We start from the raw sequence: 24,731 nt of genomic DNA on the forward strand, positions 1-24,731 counted from the left end.
AGCTGCTGCGTGAAAAATAGCGACAGGTTTATCAAAACTTAAATCGCTGTACTTGTGCGGCAGGTTCCTGCTTCAGACACCTTGATGAGGTGTGAAACAGGTGTTTTTGATGTGAAAACAGCGTGAATAGTCGATGTGTGCGTGTGGCGGGGAGTTTGTGTGTGTGTGTGTGTGAGAGAGAGATAAGAGTGAAAATGTGTGGGCTTTCATAAAGGTTGGTATGTGAGTATGTGTGTGTTTGTGCGTGTGTGTGTGTGTTTGAGGTCGAGTGTGTGTATGAGAGAAAAGAGAGAGAGAGCGCGGGAATGTGTGCGCGCGTATGTGTGTGTGTCACATCAGTTATGCCACAATGTAGTAACCTGAAAGTAGGGAGAAAGCACTACGGAGAATCAGGAATAGTGCTGGCGTATCCATTTGGGTACAGTGCAACCCCCCTTCATGGGTGAGACTGAAAAATGTCATGAATCCTGGAGAATTTTAAGGGGGGGGGGGGGGGGGGAGTCTGGGGGCCCCCAGGCGCTGAAGGATTTGTATAATTAACAACCAAAAAAACGTCACCACAGACATTACGAATCCGGATTTCCGGCATATACCGGAAGAATCCCACCCATGCCCCTTCAAAGACCTCCAAAAATGTGAAAACTCAGGTCATATAAAGGATAGAGTCTTAAACAGGAGGTAAGTTTACAGAGGTTATGAACAAATATTCTAAAAAAATCAAGGATTTGAAAGGGGCGTTCCACAGCAAAAGACTCATACGTACATGTACCAGTACAGTGAGACAGTAAATACACAACCTCTCTCTCTCCCTCTCACACATTCTGCACACTATTGCAACAATCAATTCAGTTGTGAGCAATGTTTCAGACTTACACTGTTTATTTCTGGAGAAAAGCGTAGAATAGATACCCAGTGTCCTGTGGGCAGACATGACATTTGACCACCGATACACCCTTCAAATAAGAACAAGCCTCTTGTGTTTTTCTTTCTTTCCCTCATTTGCTTTCTTCTTCAACGATCGTTCATTGGCTCACTCACTCATTCTTGCAGCTTCTGTAAAATGAGGACTTTAACCACACACTCTCTTAACAAACAACTTAAAGATACAATGTACAAGTAATGTCATTCTTTCGCTGCAAAAGAGGCACTTCAATACCACACAAGCACATTATAATCACCACTCACACAAACACATTCTGAGCTGTTCTCAACCTCAATTTTTATCCACAGGTAACCCATCAACTCATTCGTACCAGTCTCCATCGAAAACATCTTATGTATTGAATAGTTTTCTGTCATATTGTATTTCTGTTCAGTGTTCCAACGATCACTTGGACAGGAGCACTTACTCATTAGGTTACAGTTTATTAATAATTCAACATATGGAACAGCAAAAATACCAAGAAAAAACTTATATTTGCAATGTTCACTGCGATCTTTAACATTCAATCTACGATGTTTAGATCAGCATCACTATTCCACATTTTTGGTGAGTCCTTTTGCTCGTCTTTTTTCATAATCTAACAAACATTATTTCAACATTCCTCCTGTATGCTCTCCCCAGGGTTGGGTACTTGTAACAATGCTGAACTTTTAGCAACAAGAAACCTGCTTATGTGACAAAGCAGTTAGGGACAATCTCTAAAGCTCTTGTGAAAGCCTCCATAACGTGTTTGTAACAAGTACTCATAATGTTGCATCACTTTTGGCGCCTGTTCCAGCTCTCTCTTTAACCTGAATCATTTACAATCACACTGACAAATACACAACATTTCTAGCTTTCTGCTGTCAGCGTTTTCTTGGGCAGTGGGATGACATACAAAGCATTTTAGGCCTCCTTGAGGTGCCACCATCTACCCAGGCAATGTTTCTGCTGTCGGCGTTTTCTTGGGCAGTGGGATGACATACACAGCGTTTTTGGCCTGCTTCAAGCGCCACCATCTTCCCAGGCGGTGTTCCTGTCCCACCGCCGCCACGAGAAAATCACCATTCGGCGAAAACTGAAGACTGTTCACAAACCCCGGCTGCAACAGAACACAAACCATGTATTTTAGTTGCTGCACGCAAGAAGTACAGTGGAACCACCCTTTTAAGACCTCCAAAACTCTGAGAAAATCAGGTCTTCAAAAGGAGTGAGTCTTTAAATGGGGGTACATTTACACAGGTTATGAACAGAAAATCTTTAAAACCAAGGTCTTTAAAAGGCGGAAGTCTTAAATTGGTAGGAGAGGGAGGTGTGTGTGTGTGTGTGTGTGTGTGTGTGTGTGTGTGTGTGTGTGTGTGTATAAAAAGGGTGGTACCACTGTACTGTCAAATCAGGGTGACTGATGTAGGCTGTTTTTCAGCCTGAATCTTAAAAGCCAAGCAAAATTAACCCGAAGAACCTTCTGTATAACTCGGTTAAGCAGTGATGTACATTTTTCTAGCAGCCTTTAGGACAATTGTCCTGAAGACTGAAAATCAATAGGACACAGTGTCCTGAGATTGCAATTTCAATAGGACAAAAACACGACTCGTAAAACCGCATTTAAAAAGATTTTTCAGTTTAAATTCTTCCACCTTCCGCGACTGTCATGACTAGATACTCAAATGATTGAATCACATTTCAAAGTTATTTGAACAGTTGTCAGTTTTTTTTCACTGCCCATCTGTCGACAATGTTTTTCAGGTAGGCATCTGACCGTTCTGCGGGTCCCTCAAGGTTTTTTTTCGGACCCATGTCGTTTCTCTTTCGTTTTATTTTCGTTCGAACGCACAACGGTTTTTCCGGATATTATGACGAAAAGTAATGCCTTGCGCATGTGCGAACATGCACGGGTGGTTCCCATTGGTTTAAACGATTTATTGCTGAGCCAATGAATGCACTCGAGGCACCATATGGGTTCGGTTTTCTTTTTTTCTTCTTGATCCAACTTGAGGATAAATTAATTCAAAGAATCAGATTCCATATGGTGCCTCGTTCACTCAACAAACTGGTCACACGCAGTGCATACTTTCGCTTGGCAAAACCGAAACCAGCTTTCCTCACGCAGTGTTTACTTTCGCTTGGCAAAACCGAAACAAGCTTTCCTCTTGAAAATTGAACAGTCCGCATGTCCGCTTCATTGTCAAAAACGATCGGACCCTTGACCACTTCTTCTGTAGGTTAATCGGACCTGTGTCCTGCTGGGGTTAAAGCTATAGGTCCTGGGGAAACCAACAAACACCGAAAACACCAAACTGTTTCCTTACCTTGCAAGTTGACACAATGATAAACAATCAAAATAGTCAATACACTTCAACTAACCTACAACTAAAACTTGTACAGAGAAAGGTTAGAGGAAAATGAAAGCAAAGCAAGAGAGACAGTGCACCAACACGTCTTCACAGGACGAAAACCATTCGTTCAGTGACGTATTCCCGCGTTCTATCTCACGTGACCCATTCCTCTCGGAATTGTGGGAGATAAAATTGGATCGGTCAGAGACCGGAGACCGACTAAAATGTACATCACTGGTTAACTGCTAAATTTGATCACATTTGCAGAGACTTTGTATACTCTGCGGCTGGACATTTACATACATGTCATTTTCTCAGACGTTTTGTTCATAGTATCAATCAATCAAACACTATTTTAAGACTCATCTCGTTAAAGGCCTAAATTTCTCCATTATCAACTCTCAAAACAGAGGTACCCCTGTACCACAAACCTCATGACAAACATTGAAACAACAACCCATTTGACAGTAATTACAAAAGACTATGTTCTATAATGAAAACTCACCAGGGGGATGGCAAAGAGTGGGGTCAAGGTGCGAAAGTCGCTGGAGCATTTCCACAGCCGCACAAAGCCGTCCTTCGAACCTGCTGGCAGAACACAGGTTATTCTTCGTAAGGCATCACATCATTAGTGATCAGTCCCATTACAAAACACATACCAAGAGCAATTTTGCTAGCTAAAGACAGTCCTTAACTGAGCCCTGCGAAGTCTTTATATGAAAAACACAGTGCGAAAGCACTCGACTTCGCCCAAGTTTTTTCTTGACTAGAATTTTTTTTTAAATCAGAATTTGCTTATCTTCTTCTCACTGTCACAAAGATGTGAGTAGCATATTTGTGAGGTGAAACCACGTCGTGTTTTTAACCTCCCTAAATGTTGTACAGGCGAGGGTAGCTGACCGGACTAGCGCTATTCACGTGTTTCGGGTGTTGCACGTAAAACTGGCTTAGCTTGATGTGAGTTGTGTTTGAGACATGTAGCTGGTCTGGGGTAAATAACGACACAGCGTGTGAGATTTCCAACCGGGAAGGTTGTTCAGCGTGTGTCAGACTTGTTCTGGGAACAAGTACTCTTTCAAGAGACGGGTCTCTTAAGGTAAATGATTTACTATGTTGTATATTATTGACGTTGGAATACATAGCTGGAGCGTAAAGGTTAGTGTGTATAAAGTGCACCCAATCTTAGTGTGAAGCGTTGAGAGAATTCTTGATGTAATTGTTCACGGTTTTTCATGGGGAATTTCTTGAACATAATTGCTACGCATTTATGTTATGTTTAAGACGGTCATGCTTTGTATGGGGAGTGTTATTCATTGATTAAGTGTTAGTTTGGATATCGAATCTGTACGGAATGTGAACGTGGAATGAACGAGAATGTATGAGTGGTACATGAACGTTTGGAAGAAGAGATGGTTTTAGAGAATGTTGTATTAAGACTTGGTTAAATTCTTTAGGAGTTTCCATGAGGGTTTTCCATGGCGTATAAGGGAGGGACCTTACACGAGAGAAGCGCTAGACGACGGTGGAAGCAAGGGACCACCTCTGCGCAGATGACTAGACGAGTGGAGTCTTCATCGAGACCGGTCGTAGCTGACGACGGTTGTTTCCGCTACGGGCGGAAGGGTTTCTCGGGGAGAAACCTGGAAGGTGTGTGTGGGCATCGTCCGTGAGATGTGTGTTGGCGTCTTCAGTGAAAGGTGCGTGTGGCATCTTCAGTGGAGGGTGTGTGTTAGCATCTTCAGCGAAAGGTGTGTGTTAGCATCTTCAGCGAAAGGTGTGTGTTAGCATCTTCAGCGAAAGGTGTGTGTTAGCATCTCTGTGTGTTGGCATCCGATTTCATTATTCTACGACGATTCAGCGGGACAAGTAAGGGAACTGGCGACATGCAGTGAGCCGTGATACGAACTCGTGAGTGTCTGTTGGTACCTTCTTGTGTGCGTTAATCTATATTTGAGAAAGTATTGTTATAATATGTATTTACATGCCTTGAGTGAAAGCTGGAAGATTGTGCGAACTGTGTGTTGAAAAGTTGTTCGTATTGATGTATTTAAAGTGAAGAAGTATGTTGTTTTGGTTGAGGAAATAATGAGCCTGCATCCTCCCAAGTTCTGTTTTTGAAGTGTTTGGTGTGAAAGGGTAGAGACAGTGCAAAAGGGCAGAACACGCATAATAAATTCACATGCAAACCACTTCGTGACAGTGGTGACCCCGACATAGCCCTAATAAGTTGTTTTTCTAGATAAGGACATTTTGGTTGTAGTTGTAGTTAAAAAGCAGTTGCTTCCCTTTCATTGGAGAAAAAGTGAGAAATTGAGAAAGAAGTGCCTTAGTGTAGCTAAATATACATACTTTGATACTTTGCGTGTTGAAGTGGGTTTGTTTATGTGTATGTTATTGGACACCCCCTCTCCAGCTCTAGGGGTCTACGTAGTTGTATAGTTCTTACGTAGAGAGGGCCTTAGTTTCTGTTTGCTTCCTGTTCTGTGTATTTATTATCTATCTTTCTATCTAAATTCTAGCTCCCTTTCCTATAAGTTTTTTTTTAAAACTATTTTTCTTAGATTCTATCTTGGATTGATTGTTGTGTATGATTGTTGTCGTTGAGGTGCAGGCTTATTTTAAATAAAATAGTATAGGGTGTGCCATTTTTTTTTATGTGTATAAATTCTGAAATTTTGTATTTTTTTGATTGGTCTCTGATAATTTTTTTTTAGTTGTGTACTCTGGCTTGAAAAGTGTTTTGTTTATTATTGTTATTGTTGTTCTTATGTGTAGTCGGATTAGTAATAGGGTGATTATCTCCCTTATACTACTGTTTGATATTTAGTTGTTGGTTTGGGGAAAGTTTTTGTTTATTTTTTTTGGTAAATTTATTGGGTTTTTTTTGGTTAGCAGTAATTTGTAAACATTTGTACTTGGACACATTTTTGGGTAAATTTTTGTTGTTGTTGTGAACATTTAAATTTTGTTTTGGTTTTGCTCTGGCGATTGATTTTCCTTAAAGGATCTGACGCTGGTTAGTGGTGTGTGGAATTGAATTTTTCATTTAAAGTGTGTTATTTGGGTTTGAGAAACTTTTACATTTCTAGTTAATTTGTTTTATTTTGTGTGTGTGTTGTTGATGTTCTAAAGTTGTTAGTTAAGTTTGACATTGATTGACAAGTGTTTGAAGCTGCTATTGATTGTTTAATCTCATATTTTCTAAATTATAATTTTTTTGGGGGGACTCTATTAAGTTTATTGTTTAATTTTGAGACTGGTTGTGTAAATAGTTAAGTAGTAAACAATTTAAGGATTGTTTTTAAAAAGGCACAAGATTTCTTTTAGTTTAGTATTTTATGATACTCTTTTGTGTGTGGTTAGTATTGCGAGAAACTGGTGTATGATACAACTTTTTGATACTTAAAACAATTTTGTGAACTTGTGTTACTTGATCCATTGTATTACTTTGAGATTACTTTGAGATTTTGACATTGTAAAGATGGCAGAGCATAGTGATACTGGTGGTAGCACTTATGATCATTATTTGGCATTGGGAGAGAAGCATGGCTTAAAGGCAGAAGCTTTGTTTAAGTTTGCTCAGGATCATATGGATAGAGAAGAGAGAATTCAGGAAAGGGAGGCAAAGAAAGTAGCAGCTGAAGCTGAGGTTGAAGCAAAGAAAGTTGAGGCTGAGACAAAAAGATTAGAAGTTGAGGCTGAGACAAAAAGATTAGAAGTTGAGGCTGAGTCAAAGAAAGCACAAGCTCAAGCTGAGGCTGAGACAAAAAGATTAGAAACTGAGGCTGAGACAAAAAGATTAGAAATTGAGGCAAATAGGGATGCAAAGAGGCTAGAAGCAGATACTGAAGCGAGGAAAATGGATTTGGAGTTTAAGAAAGCAGAAGCGCAGCAAAGTACAGGTGGAAATGCAGGTGGGAGATCAGGTCCCAGCATTAGGCCCCAGTACCCAAAACTCCCCATGTTCAAGGAAGATAAAGATGACATTGACAGTTTCTTGTTCAGATTTGAAACGCATGCAAAGGCGAACAAATGGAATGATTCAGAGTGGGCTACGTACTTATCAGCTTATCTGGAGGGTGGAGCTTTGTCATTGTTTCATTCATTGTTTTCAACGGGTACTTTGTCGTATGAAGACTTGAAGAAAGAGTTATTGAAGAAGTTTCAGTGCACTCGAGAGGGATTTCGTGAGAAATTTCGCAGTACGAAGCCAGAGGCTGATGAAAGTTTTGGCACATACGTAACAAGGATGACGCATTTGTTCAACCGTTGGTTGAGGTTGTCGGATATAGAATCCTCATATGAAGCATTGTTTGATTTTGTGTTGTGTGAACAGATTCTTACCAGTGTATGCACTGATTTGGCAGTCTTTTTGAAAGAACGTGATTGTAAAAATTCAAAAGACATGATTGCTAGCGCAGAAATGTACAAATCAGCCCATCCAAATAAATGTTTGGCCAGAAAGAGTCAAGTAAATCATTTGGGGACTGGAAACGTAGCGTTCAATCAGAATCGTGGAACAGGACAGTCTTACAATCGTGGTCAAGGTGATAGTGGCAGAAGACAAGAGGGTATGAGCAGAAATACCAGGTTTCAAGGCAGAGGAGATGATCGTAGGCCGGGTAGAAGAGGATGGCAGCAAGGAATTACTAGAGGTACAGGTACGGAACAGCAAAATCAGGACACATGTTACAGATGTGGGCAGTTTGGCCATTACGCTAGAGAATGTATTCAGGTAGCATATTCAGCGAAGTCGGTAGCGGATTGTCAGGACGCTGGGGTGTTGATAAGCTCGGCGGCATTCGGGTCGTTGCCATTAGCGGAAGGTCTCGTTAATGGGAAGCAAGTTTCAGTACTGAGAGACACAGGAGCTAATGTAGCTGGGGTAAGGAAGTCGTTGGTCTTACCAAGCCAGTACATAAAGGGAGAGGTCCAAAAAGTGAAGGGTTTTAGTGGACGGATTGATTTGTATCCATTGGCGGAAGTGGTTGTCGATACCCCATATTTTCAGGGAAAGTTGAAATGTTGCGTGCTCACAGACCCAGTCGCTGACCTAGTGATAGGTAATCTTCGGGGTGTGGTACCCAGAGTAGATTTATTCCTTGGGAATACGCAGGGTGTTGGATTTTGTGCTGATGTAAGTCACAAGAAAATCACTGAAGAGGTGGTACTTGAGAAGGTCGTGTGTGGTACGAGCAGGGCACAAGCCAAAAAGAAACTGGAGGATTCCCCGGTGCCATTGAAAAATGTGGTTACTCCTGATTTGTCGGTTAAAGAGGAGGATCTGAAAAGTTTGCTGAGAGAAGATGAGACATTGGAAGAGGTGTTGAATGTGTCACGAGAGGATGAGAAGTATGCAGTTTGTGCAGAGGAAGTTGTTGATGTTGAGGAAGTAAGTAGTGGATATCGCGAAAGCATTCCACTGAGATCTGACTGTGGCACTCAGGGTGTTGTCTCAAGTAAAGGTGAAGAGGCAAAGGTTGCAGTGTTACCTCCGACTGAGGAGAGGAAGACGTTGCCGTTGCCTACGTTGCCTAAGGGGAAGGAAGAGACAATAGGAGATATTGGTTTTGATCCTGGTTTGTCAGATAGTCATAAGGATGATATGGAACAGGTGTTTGGAAAGATGGTAGACATTTTCAAAACATGTGATGCGGTGGTGTCTTTAACGGCAAGAATTAGCATTCGAGGTTCATCCAATAGCATGAGACAGGAATACGTTGACAGACATGTTGTCCAGGTCATTCGTAGATCAGAGCATACCACAGGTTTATGGGATGTGTGGAAAAAGAAGGTTGTTTTGATCAAAAGAAAACTCAAGAATTTTCTTTTTTCCCCGGGAAGGGGGATGTCACAAAGATGTGAGTAGCATATTTGTGAGGTGAAACCACGTCGTGTTTTTAACCTCCCTAAATGTTGTACAGGCGAGGGTAGCTGACCGGACTAGCGTTATTCACGTGTTTCGGGTGTTGCACGCAAAACTGGCTTAGCTTGATGTGAGTTGTGTTTGAGACATGTAGCTGGTCTGAGGTAAATAACGACACAGCGTGTGAGATTTCCAACCGGGAAGGTTGTTCAGCGTGTGTCAGACTTGTTCTGGGAACAAGTACTCTTTCAAGAGACGGGTCTCTTAAGGTAAATGATTTACTATGTTGTATATTATTGACGTTGGAATACATAGCTGGAGCGTAAAGGTTAGTGTGTATAAAGTGCACCCAATCTTAGTGTGAAGCGTTGAGAGAATTCTTGATGTAATTGTTCACGGTTTTTCATGGGGAATTTCTTGAACATAATTGCTACGCATTTATGTTATGTTTAAGACGGTCATGCTTTGTATGGGGAGTGTTATTCATTGATTAAGTGTTAGTTTGGATATTGAATCTGTACGGAATGTGAACGTGGAATGAACGAGAATGTATGAGTGGTACATGAACGTTTGGAAGAAGAGATGGTTTTAGAGAATGTTGTATTAAGACTTGGTTAAATTCTTTAGGAGTTTCCATGAGGGTTTTCCATGGCGTATAAGGGAGGGACCTTACACGAGAGAAGCGCTAGACGACGGTGGAAGCAAGGGACCACCTCTGCGCAGATGACTAGACGAGTGGAGTCTTCATCGAGACCGGTCGTAGCTGACGACGGTTGTTTCCGCTACGGGCGGAAGGGTTTCTCGGGGAGAAACCTGGAAGGTGTGTGTGGGCATCGTCCGTGAGATGTGTGTTGGCGTCTTCAGTGAAAGGTGCGTGTGGCATCTTCAGTGGAGGGTGTGTGTTAGCATCTTCAGCGAAAGGTGTGTGTTAGCATCTTCAGCGAAAGGTGTGTGTTAGCATCTTCAGCGAAAGGTGTGTGTTAGCATCTCTGTGTGTTGGCATCCGATTTCATTATTCTACGACGATTCAGCGGGACAAGTAAGGGAACTGGCGACATGCAGTGAGCCGTGATACGAACTCGTGAGTGTCTGTTGGTACCTTCTTGTGTGCGTTAATCTATATTTGAGAAAGTATTGTTATAATATGTATTTACATGCCTTGAGTGAAAGCTGGAAGATTGTGCGAACTGTGTGTTGAAAAGTTGTTCGTATGGGTGTATTTAAAGTGAAGAAGTATGTTGTTTTGGTTGAGGAAATAATGAGCCTGCATCCTCCCAAGTTCTGTTTTTGAAGTGTTTGGTGTGAAAGGGTAGAGACAGTGCAAAAGGGCAGAACACGCATAATAAATTCACATGCAAACCACTTCGTGACACTCACATAAATAAAAAAAAGTCAACAGAAATTCACATGTAGAAACATTGGTTTGTAAAATGTGACCCTCCAACACGGAATGAGTCGCATGTCACCTTTTCATGATTTTCATATTTTTACATTTTCTTAAAGAGTTTTTTTTATTCTCTATCCAGTTTGTTTGTTTGTTTGTTTATTTGTTGCTTAACGTCCAGCCGACTACGCAGAGCCATATCAGGACGAGGAAGGGGGGGATGAAGGGGGCCACTTGTCAAGCGATTCCTGTTTACAAATGTACTAACCCATTACTTGTGTCCCAGCAGGCTTTAGTAAAACTAAATTAATACCTACTGGAAGATTACCAGTTTCCAGTATGTTAAAATAGGCTTAACCTATCTACTGCTGGACTTACATCAGAACACTAACAGATTAAACTATACATGAATCGCGAGACAAGCGGCAAGAGAAGAGATTTTTGGAAAAAATACAGGTGAATGAGCAAGAAGGCAGAAAAAAGAAAAGAATTCATGAAGAAAAAGAGAGCATGACAGGAAAGAGGAACCAAAAATCTACCTAACAGCAAACTAGAAAGCTCCTGCGGTTCCAAAAACAGGAGGGGCCTTTAATTTCATAACCGCAGTGCCCCACTGCGGGACTCTATCCAGTGGTGAAAACCGTTTTAGAAAAGAGTGAACACTTTTCGAGTTATAAGCCTGTGACTATGGTGACCCTCACACTGTTACTAGACACCCCCCGCACTTATATTATGCCTAGCGCAGAACCGCGTGAGGTGACATGCGACTCATTTCGTGGTGGAGGGTCACAAATTACCCAAAGTAAAGTACACAAGCTTACCAGAAGCAATCAAGTCTGTAAACTGAAGGGAAGCAACTGCGGTAATCCAATTTTCCCCCATTGGAGAAGTTGTCTTCCCTTCCACAGAGCCGGTGTGAGCATTCTTGAATGTGAACACCGGCTTCTTCTTCATAACACTCCACAGACACAATGTGCTGAAAATACAAAATATTCTTTTTAGAACGCTATGTTGTTTATTTTGGCATAGTCCTGAATAAACACTATTGAAGTGATGTCACATACTGAAAGAAGAAGAAACCTTTGAGATTGCCTCAGTGGGGGTCCGCAAAACTCGCATGGGGGCTAAATCGGATTATTGCCTATATTTTCAGTTTCGGTTAAGATCACAGCATTTTGTGGACTCGATCTTCTGCATCACACACATAAACTCTCTCCTCCCACCCCCCACCCCACACCATTCACTCTCTTATCACATCAAAATCATGCCCCCTCCATTCACACACACACAAAGCAGCATCATTCTTTATGACTCTTGAATGCAACGATAACCCAAATCACAAAACAGAATATGTTCTTACTTTTCTTCTCCTCCAGTAATGAAGTTGGATTCATTAATCAGCGCAACACAGTCCGAATGTCTGAAACACAAGACAGTATACCAATTACTGGTGGACAAAATGCAATGGCAACAAGATAACTTCTAGACTACTGAAAACAGAAAAACAACAAGAAGAACAAATGCTCATAGATTCACCTTTTGTCATACTGTCAAGAAAATTTTAATTGTCTAGTTACTGACCCTATTTATTGTCACATCGCTGGGAAATTTGGGTCAATTCGTCCCGGTGGAAAGCCAGCAGCAACAAGAGTCGCGCTACCCAGATGTGTGCATGTTTAGGTGTAATCTGCCACCTGCACTTCTGGCACAATGACCGAGGTCTTAATAATAATAATGATAATCTAAACAATGCAGTGACTGTGGTAAGATGAACAAAGTTAAAAAACAAAGGATTACTGTACTCACCGATACAAAGACGACACAAGACGATTACGAATTTTCGCTTCTGGAAGCTTCATCAGGAAAAGAACACAAAAGACAACAAAAAGCAGACGCAACACGGAACGAACAATGATAAGAAACGTAGAGGTTATAGGTCTTATACGTGACGCAGTAGAGACAAGGAGGTGGAACATGAACACTCTCTCTTAACACTATTGTGACTAGCACTGCCACGGCGTTAACGTCCTGCCTGCCCAAGCTTGCCACCAAGAAACTTCCCAAAAATCAGTAACTGTAAAGAAATCTGTCTAGCAAGCTTGAATTAAGTCCAATCACCACCAAATTTTGTGTACTAATTCAAAAATGGATGCCCAGTTCAGTCGTGCTATTTATAAGTTTGTCACGTGATTTGTTTTAGCAAAGGGTGGCGAAAGGGGGGTGAAAGGGGGATAATTTGTGTTTTTTAACGTTTTTTTGTGTGTGTTTTATTTTCCACTGCTTTTTTTAAAAGTTATTTTTTAACAGAAAGTATTATAAATAATGTTATAACCAAACAAGGTGTAAAACCTATGAATTAGCTGAAATATTGTTAACATTGTACACAGAAATAAGGAGACAGTACAAAGAAAAAAACAAGCAAATCACGCATTCACTCACTCAAATGAAACAAAACTGTAACACTCACCAAATGATGTCTAGGTAATCCATATTGAATATAAGTCACATTTTCACAACAAAGTACCAACTGTACACCTATGAACAATTCCAAAAGGATTTGAAGGCTCCAGCCATCCATTGTTATCAGTGCTGCCACGCCCCCATAGCTCCTGCACGATTCCGAGATACATGTTCGTCTAGCAGTATCACCCCCACCACGTGTAGTTTGCCGACTCGTACTAGCAACAACGGGACTGTTCTTCCTCAATATCACTGCTATTATCGCTTTCTTGAGGCTAAAACGACACGATGTATCATGATCTACAGGATCCTCAAGATCCAACATCCGGAGAATCTCCTCCCGTGACAAGGCTCGCCTTCGATTCATTTTTTTTGTTCGAAAACACCACGCAAATCTGCACTAATTTGATCAAGCCGGAAGAGAAAACCACGTGTATCAAGGGAAACAACTCAATTTACTGCAAGCTTCAAAAACCGGGAAGCAATGACGAGTCGTGTACCTTGTATGTCTAATACTAAAATAGTCACTTCCCGTCCGTGGGCGTTGCAGCGCTATTACTAATATAGTCACCTCCCGTCGCGAAAGTGTTAAGTCTGCACATAAAGTTAACCTGCCTCTGTCTTCGCCCGGGCTCAATCCCGTGACTCGGAGATCACAAGCCCAGTGCTCTACCAACTTAACTATCGGGCCCACAATGAACCTTCAATCCATTCGGCCAGCGGATCTGTGGATTTTTAGCATTCTCTTTACTTCGGAACTTCACGGGAGACTTAACTGTCTGTATGCTGTTTTCAGGGGCACTCTCATGAATGAAAGACTGACAAATACACTCACACAGAAAAATCCAACAGAACAATGTAAAACGTACATGTGTTTGACAAACTTGACGGCGGTTTCCTCTGGCACCTTGAAGATGAAGACCAGTCTGTCTCGTCCCACCGTCACAGCACGCTCTCTGATCAACGAGTCGATGGCTGTAATGCTGCCCTCGTGGCCAAAGCTGAAACACACAAGTTACGGTAATAGCATTTCAACGGGAAGACCAAATCAACACGCTGGACAGGAGGAACCAGACCATCATTCTTGGTCTGTGCACTGGTCACTGTGGGCTAAACAAACACCTCAAGAGACTGGGACTCCGTGACACAGGCCAATGTGAGTGTGGCTCTGAGGAGCAATCCCTTGAGCACATTCTACAGACCTGCCCACATCTAGAGACAGCATGCCAGCACTAGTCATACACGTAAAATCCCATTTGTGCACACAAAAAACAAGTGTACATGGGTGTTTCAGCCCATGAACGAAGAAGAAGAATATCCTGGCAATATACCGGAAAGAAATCGGTACAATGTCTATGCAAATATCAAGAAATGATCAAGATTAGCAGATCATCTTCATACTCACAGATTCTCAACAAAGGTCATTTCATCCAAGTCCCAGACCTTGACCAGACGGTCAAAGCCAGCGCTAAACAACTGGTGCGAGTTCTTGCGGAATGCCAGACCCTGCACAGCACAAGTACACGTCATGGTCAAAATTTCAGTGTTAAAGCATAAGTCATTAAGAATAATGGCTTAGTCTCAAATCGACAATGTTTGGAAATCACTCTGTTTTTATCGATTGTGGAAGAGTGGCTTTCACTTGTTTGCACAGAAACACTGAGGCAAGCCTACAACGTCACACGTAGCTCGCCTCAGTGATTCTAAGGCAAAGCAAGGAAAAACAAGCGAAAGCAACACAGTGGGACTGTGAACCTAGCAATCAGAAAATCAGGTTATTGATATAAATATGCTTTTCCTTGTCAGTCGGGTTGGCAAATCTGGGCAATAAACGAATAAAAAGACTTTATAATAAGCATATATTTGAGCTTGTACATTACTTTCAGTATTTTTTCCTCTCTCATTGGAATGCACAACAGTTACAAGTCAGAAATAGGCTAAACATAATTATCCGACAAGAGTACTCACAGAGGCAAATCTGAAAGTTGTGAAGACCCCATGCATTCTTAACAAGAAGAGCAAACGCTCGATCGAGTCACTTTCGCAGTTCTGAATATTATATGAGGCATCAGATGGACAGGAAGAAATTGCTATTCACAACACAATGAGTCACGTTCACATAAAATTTGAGCCCGGTCACTTTTATAGTTTCCGAGAAAAGCCCAACGTTAAGTTGTGTGTTGCCGAACAGAAAAGGCTAGTTATGTCCCTTGTTTTTCTGATAACGTTCGTAAAAGGCTACAGATGTAAATACTTTGATGTAAAGAATAATCCTACAAAGTTTCAATCACATCCGATGAACTTTGTCAAAGATATAAAATGTCTAATTTTTCCTTTGACGCTGACCTGTGACCTTGAAAAAGGTCAAAGGTCAACGAAACCATCGTTAAAGTGTAGAGGTCATTGGAGGTCACGACTAAACAAAATATGAGCCCGATCGCTTTGATAGTTTCCGAGAAAAGTCCAACGTTAAGGTGGTGTCTACGGACGGCCGGCCGGCCGGCCGGACAGCCGGCCGGCCGGACAGACTAACACTGACCGATTACATAGAGTCACTTTTTCTCAAGTGACTCAAAAACCATATTACATTTGTGCACAACAAAGTCCCTTTCAAATAGCGCTGCGCTCTGCCCCTGGGATGAATGAGGAATCCTACAACCAGCACCTTGTGTGAGTTCATATACATGAAGAAAAATCAACCAAAGACATTTTTTCATCATAACAGCACTTACATGTGCCTGTCTTCAGGATACCCCAAGCACTATTTAGACAATTAAATTCAAAACAAGACAGCAACCACAAAAGACCCGACTGTGACTTACAGAAACTTCCTGCCTGTGGCCTGTGAAGGTTTTGATTTTACGAAAGGAAGCAGGGTCCCAGATGTGTATCAACTTGTTGGCGTCTCCTGTTGCCTATTTGGGACAACACAAAGTTTTTAAGTTCATGCATATTACTGACACTCTTGTTGTCAAATCAAACAGGTTTGGTAATCACACTGATATTGTATTATTTTCCGATTGCATTTTCACTTTCAACTGTTCTCTTGTGAAGTAGCAACAAGCATTAAATGTGTGATGCCTTTAATACAACTATTATTATTAATCACTGTAATATTTTGACCAAAGTTAACAACACAAGGCAACAATGACACTCACAACATTTTATTTTCCCAACGATATCGGGGTGTTCTGATTCTTTCTTACCTGTTTAAAAACGCAGACCAAAGAAAAAAAGACCGCTTTCTGACAGAATAGAAGGGCTCACATGCAAACAGAAATGACAGGTTAATAATACCTGGGACTGCGTTTTGACTTCACTATACCCTTTTCAGTCTTATTACCTAGCACAAGCAGATGGAGACTGGAAGACAAAATTCTTCACACATTGCTTAAAAGGGCAGACCTCTAACTTGTGGACAAGGTGTTCAACATACCAAGAATTTCCCATCAGAAGTGATGGCCATACACAAGACACAGCCTGTGTGCCCTAAGTGTGTTTTCTCTGTTCCCTTCCTCCCCCCTGGTATGATGTGCAGCTTCTTGTCACTCTGCAGGCACCCTGTGTGAGAACAAGTGAAAGAAATCATGAAACGTAACGTAGCCAGCTTGATAATAAAAAAAGGTACACCGAAAGTTAAATGACAGCCTCTTTGTTGTTCTACCCACTTCTGACTTCAACTGGTTGTTTTAAAATCATTAACATGAAAATGTTTATTTAATCTTTCAATCTGAAGTCAAAAAAATAAATCAAATTCATGTCTATCCAAACAGAAAACCTTGTTTGAAACAAATTTCAATGTCCAAGAAAAAACCACTCACATTTAATAATGGACCCATCTTTGGAAGCGCTGAAAGCCGTTTTGCTGTCAGGGGACACAACTGCACAGGTCACCGGAAGCTGATGTCCCCTTAATGCTCGTATGGAAGCGGGATCAGGACAAGTGTACTGAAAACCACACAGACCTTGGTGGGTGTTTTTACATTCTTTAAAACACAGTTTTTAATAGATGTTTACTGCAACCTCAGGTATTACTCCTTAGGCCCCCCCCAAAAAAAAATTAGGTATGGTTACGGTAACATAGCCAAAAAAAATAGGGTAGGAAGGTAGGCAATCACTTTTTTTTTAAACTTTTTTTTCTAATGTGTACAAATTAAACCTACTTGACAGGGAAATAAGTGTGCGACTCGGGCGCTTTCGCTTTCATTGCGTTTTCTGCACTCGTTTTCTTGTGTTTTTTTGACAAATGTAATAAAAAGTTATAGGGTCGGCCCCTAAAAATAGGGTAGGTCGGGTTACCGTAACCACACCTATTTTTTTTTAGGCCTTACGTCATTTTCTCTGAGAACAGTGCAGATAAACAGGTATTTAATAACAAAACAAAATACACAGTTGACAGTCTTATACATGACTACTGTAAGGACACTATCAAAACTAAACACAAGATAAAAACCGAAATAATACTACAGTGGTACCTGTGATGACAGGACACCCTTGGGACCAGCCAAGTGTCCCTACATTGCAGGTGGCCTTTCATGACAGGTATACTTTGGTAAAGATAATATACAAAGGGACAAGAGGTGTCCTTTTAAGGGAGGTGTCCTCTCATGGGAGGGTCCACACATCGCAGGTACTGCTGTATACAAAATAACACAATTTCGTTTAAATCACAACAACAGAAGGCAATTTAACACACGACTACTGTTAAGACACAATCAAAACTAACCACATGTACATAACACAAATGGCAAAGTGTTCTTTCAAAATCTTTCAGAAAAAGAGTTTGTTCACATACCTGGTCAGAGACAAGCTTGTGTAGTTTTCCTGATTGTGCCAGCTGAAGAAAATAAAGAACTATGAAGATTCAGAACTTAAAACAATACAGGAATGCAGTGAGAGAAAAGCACACAAGGAAATAATCTGGATCTGGATGACCACTGGATGTTGGTCGCAGGGTTCACGTCACAGGAGCCGATTTTGGCTATTTGGAAATATCTTTAAACGAAATGAGGCAGAGCGTTGTTAAGATATAAAATAACCAAAGGGAAGTAAAAGGATGAAAGTCGCTTGTTCATTTCAATGCTTGTTATTCTCTCAGGTGCCAGGAGAAAGGTTCCGTACAACTCTCGCTTACTCCACGAGGATGAAAGTCGCTTGTTCATTTCAATGCTTGTTATTCTCTCAGGTGCCAGGAGAAAGGTTCCGTACAACTCTCGCTTACTCCATTACACATGTCGTATGCATAAAGAGCGATTACTTCCCTTTGGTTATTTGATACTTGGAAATAAGTAGGAGTTCATGTACTACATGTACCAAGAAATCCATTTACATACTAGGTAATCTTTATTCAACTGATCGATCACTAAGGACACTGACCAAAGTGACATAACCTTTTCAGTATTTCAATTATTAAAATCATGAAGAATGTCTCAATGATAAAGTCCATGCAAAGACCATCCAAACAAAAATCTCAGGCAGGACTGCATAATGTGATGCAACCCAAGGTACCTAGAAAAAAAATCCCAACTAGCAACAAAAACAGAAAACTCACAGGTTTCACATCAAAGGTCTGGATTTTCCATGACAGTCAAATTATGTAAACCATTTCCAAGTAAAACTATGGCCATATTTAAATTGAATCTACAAGAAAGATTTCTCTTTCTTGTCAGAATGTCAAAAAGAACAGAGGAAATGGTGGAAAGATCTGCACAAGTTCTAAAACTTTCTTTAACTCACATCATCTTGCTGTAGTCTGTGTGAGATGGAATCATGGGTAACATCGTCCACTTCCTCCTTCTGTTCCTCTGTAAATAAAGAAACATATCAGTTATCACATGTATTCTGATTGGTGAACTGGATAGCATGCTTTAGTTTCATTAAAAAATAAAGAGAGCAAGCTAGAAATAGATTAAACTTACAATTATATCCAGTAGTCGGGGTAAATTTAAAGCAGGATAACATGAACATCTGTGACAGTTCCAAAAATGTCTTGACCATTTTCCCCCTAAATAAGAGCATTTTAATGGTCCCAGCCCCCTTCTGATAGGTAGTGCCCAAAAGATAACATAGCCATGTTTCAACTGAGAAACTTGTGTTTGTTTAAACCTTTTAACTAGTACAGTCCAATCCCTCTTCTACGATCTCCAGATTCAAGACACACACCCCCCCCCCCCCCCCCCCTCTTTTAAGACCCTTTTCTCAGACTTTCTCTTCATAACGTCTGTAAATGGATCTCCATTATCTTTCTTTCTTTATTTGGTGTTTAACGTCGTTTTCAACCACGAAGGTTATATCGCGACGGGGAAAGATGGGATAGAGCCACTTGTCAATTGTTTCTTGTTCACAAAAGCACTAATCAAAAAATTGCTCCAGAGGCTTGCAACGTAGTACAATATATTACCTTTCTGGGAGAATGCAAGTTTCCAGTACAAAGGACTTAACATTTCTTACATACTGCTTGACTAAAATCTTTACAAACATTGACTATATTCTATACAAGAAACACTTAACAAAGGTAATTGGTAATTTGTAAATTCTCACCTTTGTCTATCGAGCGTTGGATTAATTAACCTGTTATGTATTGTCCCGCTGAAAATGTATTATATAACAGAAATATGGGAACAACAACAACACACACACACACACACGCAGACATTAGTTAAATTGTTGTTGAATTAAAAAGTAATCTAATGGAAATGTAACCTGTAATGTAAAAGAAAACAAAATTAAAATTTCATTAAAAAAAAAAGACCAATGAAGAAGGATATGCTCACCGCCCAAAAAGAAAAAGAAAAAAAAAAGAAGAAAGAGGCAAAAAAGATGGGTTGAAGCAGCCTTGCATGCAACTGAGGTCGAAAAAAAAGAAAAAACAAAACAAAACAAAGGTAAAAGGAGAAACAGAATCCGTTAGTCGCCTCTTACGACATGCTGGGGAGCATCGGGTAAATTCTCCCCCTAACCCGTGGGGGGTATCTCCATTATACGGCTCCCTCCTTTTGAAGACCTGAGGTCCTAACGGAGGGGTTCCACTGTACTACAGAAAGAGTCAGATTTCAATGTACCTACCTTCTTCCTTCAGTTTGGCCAGATACTCCTTAGCCTTCCTCAGTTTCACCTCCTGTGCTGTTTCTACATCCTCTTCGTCAGAACTCACGCCATTCTTTGCACCCACTGCCTCATCACTGAAACACACCACGTTCTCAACTGAATTTTTCAATTCGGTACACAGAACAAGAATTCTCCAGACATTCTATCCAAGTATATCATTAATATATATATATATGCTAAATCTTCAAGCAACAGCTAAAGCTGTTTCTGCTTCATTCTTAATAGAATTAAAAGCAATGCCGGCTTCAGAGACAAAAACTAAAACATTCCTTAAAACAACTATGCTCCGCAAGTTTGAACGATTTATGCAACATAAATTAAAAACTTAACTGGTCCGTTCCTCATAAATCCACTATAAATAATCCAAAACAAGCAGTGTCTGTGAATGAGGCTGTTATCATTCATACATTTATGCAACATTTTCATTTTCCACCAGATGACTTTACCCAGCTTCACTAAAAAAAAACTCTCTGTAAAAATCCACAAGAGAAGAAAGTTTCCTTGGTAATAGGATTGTACCTGTCTATTTCTTCATCACTCTCAATTTCCTCATCAAGTTTGGCCTGCCGTCTCCTTTTGCCTTTTCCACCTCTTTCTTCATCTTGAACTGGAAGCTTCTTCCTCTGCAAAACAAGAAAAGACAAAAGTGATGCAATTCTTCATATCAACAAGACAACAGTTAACACTAGCAGAAAGAAACTCAAATACATTGCGAAAATACAAAATGCTAACCTGAATGCACTGTGTCGTCACTCGAAGTAAAAAGGAAAAGTGGTTCTGTACACCGTACTCAATATCAAGTGAACTTACTTGACACTGATCGAATCAGTCCAACATAGTTAAAAATACTAGTCAACATGTTTCATTGTTTGCTATGTGGAAACGTCTCTAAATTTGAAAATACAATTAACAGAATGAATTAAACTTCCAAGTCATTACTATTAATATTGCTTTTAATCATGATTTGTTGGAGTAACAGCCTGACATGGTTCTTTATGTCGGCAGAGTTCATACCAATAGACGATTTCTGAAAATAACTCTGTCAGGATTTTCAGCGGTATGGAAAAGTAAGAGCCCCTTTACCTCGGACCAGTTTTTCACGACATCCAGAGCATGTTCCATGCTTCCGATCGGCAGTTTATCCTGCGATCGGGACAAACAACTAACTCTGATGTGTGTGCTATGCAGCGCGCACACAATATGATACTATTTTCTTTTTTCTTCTTCGTTCATGGGCTGAAACTCCCACATTCACTCATGTTTTTGCACAAGTGGATGTTTATGTATGACAGTTTTTACCCCGCCATTGAGGCAGCAAACGCCGATTTCGGGAGAAGCATGCTGGATATTTTCTTTTTTCTATAAACCACCGAACTCTGACAATTGACATGGATTACAGGATCCTTTCTGTGCGCACTTGGTCTTGTGCTTGCATGCACACACAAAGGGGGATAAGGCACTAGCAGGTTTGCACATACGTTGACGTGGGAGATAGGAAAAATCTCCACCCTTAACCAATCACTGTACCAGGAAGCCGCGATTCGAACTCTCGACCTTCCGAGCTGATCGGAACTTGAAGCGTGGAATATGCTCCGGATGTTGTGAAAAGCTTGTCTGAAGTAAAGGGGCTCTAACTCTACCAGACCACTGAAAATCCTGACAGAGTTATTTCCGGAAAACGTCTATTCAGTATCGAGACATAGTGCTTGCTGCCGCGCGAGCCCGAGAAAAATGTCCCTCTTTCTCTTTGCTGCAAAACCCCTCAGCGGGGAGGTGTTCCCAGACACATCGTACGTAGGGTGTCTTACTATTACTGTATTAGTATTACCATTCAACAGCTTCTTGAATATCCCCCCACCAGATTAAACGGTAGTTCATGAGGAAATAACGGGCCGGTCAATTATATTTCCGAGTGTGGCGCTGAAGAAGCTGAGCATGATCCGCTCTGACGACCGCCACCCTCTGCACCAGGCGCTCGCATCGTGCGAGCCCACGCGTGAGTCATCACGCCGTTTGAGGTGCTGGCGGGCCAGGACGAACCGGATGAGGGACTCGTTCCTCCCGATGACTGTACGACTCTACAACCAGTCCCTGTGAATGTGATACATGTAGTATACTAGATAGACTTGAGTGCTGCGAAATGTTACTGTGAGGACTATGGGTGATGTGAACTGTGCTGTGAGGACTATGGGCGATGCGAACTGTGACTGCGGAAGAACAATGAGTGCTGTGAACTGTGGTACGTATAGGGGGGGTGGGGTATGATGTAATGTAATTTGTGATAATGTATGGGGGTTATGATGTAATGTATATGGGTCATTCTCAGAAATGGTGGTCCAGTGAGAGTGAGTAGGGGTGACACATTTGAAATCCTGAAAAAGTAAATTAAAATTATTTCTACCACGACTTTTTTCATCTGAATCTATTCCTGAGACATTAAAGCATTGTTGTATGTCAATAAAAATGGTTTCTATACGTTGGTGTTGTTTTTGTGTGCTTTTCAATTGCGAAGTTCGGCCGTTTCCGGATCGCCGAAGCGTTACACGACTTTCGTGATCAACAATATGTTCAGTCTCATGGCTAAATGCAAACATGCAAACACCAACAAATTACTGCAATCGACAGTCAGGAGTTCAGTCTTGGACGTAGCAACACATCTTTGCAAAAACTCACGCTGAATTTGAAGTTACGGGCTTCTAACAAAAAATTCTGAATGTCGTAATGCATCGTATCCAAACTCGACGCGCGAACATCGGACAGCAATGTGCTCCATGACTTTGCCACATCACGGCTATTTTTAGCTCTTTGGCGCACAGGAAGTTCGAACAAGAAAATAGTCCTTTGAATCACAGCCAAATATTCACAGAAAACACCAGAATCATATCATTTGCTGAAACTCATGGCGTCGTTTCCCGACCTACGTTACGACTGAAGATAGTTTTTACTTAATTGTCGAGCCTGCAAAGCGTTGTCACAAACTTACACACCGCGGATGGCGACAATGTAGTGTCGGAAGGATATCGAGTGCAAACAGTCTCTCAAAGCGCGAAGTTTAGCGGAACAAAGCAGCCAAGAAGTTTTCGTATCCTCTGATTGTCGATGTTCGACATTCATCAAGTACTTAAAATGGGTAATCTGAACGCAACAGGAACTTTCAACAAATACAGCAAACTCTGACGAATTGTGTTTTGTGTAGTTATTTTGGGTCAGACGGGTTTTGCCGGCAGGAAAGGCCAAACAGTGCAGATTCATGTCTGTCGCACAGGAACCGAAAGTGGTTCACCTTAGTCAGTTCCAAATGTCATTTTTATACCAATATTAGTTGAAGTCCTTACCTTTCATAACTAGAATGTGTTGGGTAGAACACAAAAATACTGCAGAACTGATAAAAAATGCACAAAGGATTGAAGGCTTAGGTGGTTTAAAGTTGGAATTTGGTTTCCATGTTACAACATTCATCACGTAAATACAACACTTTAAAACGTCTCTTATTCAGCAACCAATTACTCTTTTTGTCTAATTTTTGCATTATTATGTATAGCAAACAATAGACTTCATAGTAAAAACAATTATTTTGTATTTCTTGACACTTTATATTTTACTTTGTATGTAACACTTTGGACCACCATTTCTGAGAATGACCCATAGATGTATGATGATGTATTCTGTGTCGATTGTGAATGTATGGTGGGGTGGGGTGGGGTGGGAGGGTACGATGTAATTTAATGAACGATGATGTACTTGGTGTTTGATAGTGTATGATTGTTTGTTAGTTGTAGATAAAGTACGATATCTGATGCTGTAATGTTTGTGCGTGTGTTATAATGCAATATGTTATGATGTAATGTATGATGATGTATTCGGTGCATGATAGTGGAGGTATGCTTGTTAGTTGTAGATCTAGTACGATGTTTGAGGTTGTAATGTTTGTGCGGGTGTTATAATGCAATATGTAGCCGTATGAGGGTTCCAGTGTGTGAGTTGCACATGGCCGGGTGCTAGAGTGCTGCATGAATGAGTAAGTGCATGTGGAGCTGTATGACTGGGTGAATTGTGGGTTGCGTACGTCCGAGGGGCACATGTAGCCTGTGTGTCTGAAGTAGTGGGTATGTTGCGTAAGGGTGTGCTGATATTGAACTTCAGTTGTGTTTTGTAAATGTCTATGTATCAGTGTATCATGTCTAATTGTCTTGCCACACACATGCCAAATTTCCTTGTATTGATGAGGACAATAAAACTTCTTGTATTGCTTGTATTGTATTGTCTTGTATATTAAAAAAACTCGCGTACAGAACATCAATTTTTTCAAGCCTCTTGGCACTTCATGTTATTAAATAATGTGCTGATGAGCCAACTCCGCACATGTATAAATTTACATGTATACAACGTGTGTGTCGTGGTCGCACGTAGATCAGTGGTCTCGTATGTACTGCTACAACTCTCGATACCACACGTAGACCTTCTTGTGTGGGATTAACTTTATGTATGAGTATCAGTCTTACCTTAATGCCATTTTGTTCCGTCTTCTTGCCTTTTCCTCGAAGGAAGAAAGACATGATGAACACAGTCTTGTTGAACACTCTCCAAACTCCTCGTGGTACAAGGTGGTAGGGGAAATAACTATCACTGCACCGAGAACTGTATCCGGTTAGCGCT

At 40.9% G+C, this 24,731-nt stretch overlaps 1 protein-coding gene across 2 annotated transcripts; it reads right to left on the minus strand.

The window, feature by feature from the left end:
• Positions 1-857: 857 nt before the first annotated feature.
• Positions 858-24,731, minus strand: LOC138964661 (U3 small nucleolar RNA-interacting protein 2-like). Of its 2 annotated transcripts, none has more exons than XM_070336668.1 (14): positions 24,578-24,731; positions 20,595-20,698; positions 20,034-20,149; positions 18,705-18,772; positions 17,764-17,805; positions 16,790-16,916; positions 16,405-16,529; positions 15,791-15,883; positions 14,374-14,474; positions 13,838-13,969; positions 11,869-11,928; positions 11,330-11,484; positions 3,764-3,843; positions 858-2,024 (listed from the first exon to the last, which is right to left on the minus strand). In XM_070336668.1, exons 1-14 carry the CDS (start codon positions 24,629-24,631, stop codon positions 1,854-1,856), a joined length of 1,428 nt encoding a protein of 475 aa, XP_070192769.1. In that variant the 5' UTR covers positions 24,632-24,731; the 3' UTR covers positions 858-1,853. The 2 variants fall into 2 exon arrangements, with proteins under 2 accessions (XP_070192769.1, XP_070192768.1); XM_070336667.1 differs by having other exon boundaries at positions 3,764-3,846.

This window comes from Littorina saxatilis, linkage group LG4 (assembly GCF_037325665.1).
Source record: "Littorina saxatilis isolate snail1 linkage group LG4, US_GU_Lsax_2.0, whole genome shotgun sequence".
Classification (NCBI taxonomy): domain Eukaryota; kingdom Metazoa; phylum Mollusca; class Gastropoda; order Littorinimorpha; family Littorinidae; genus Littorina; species Littorina saxatilis.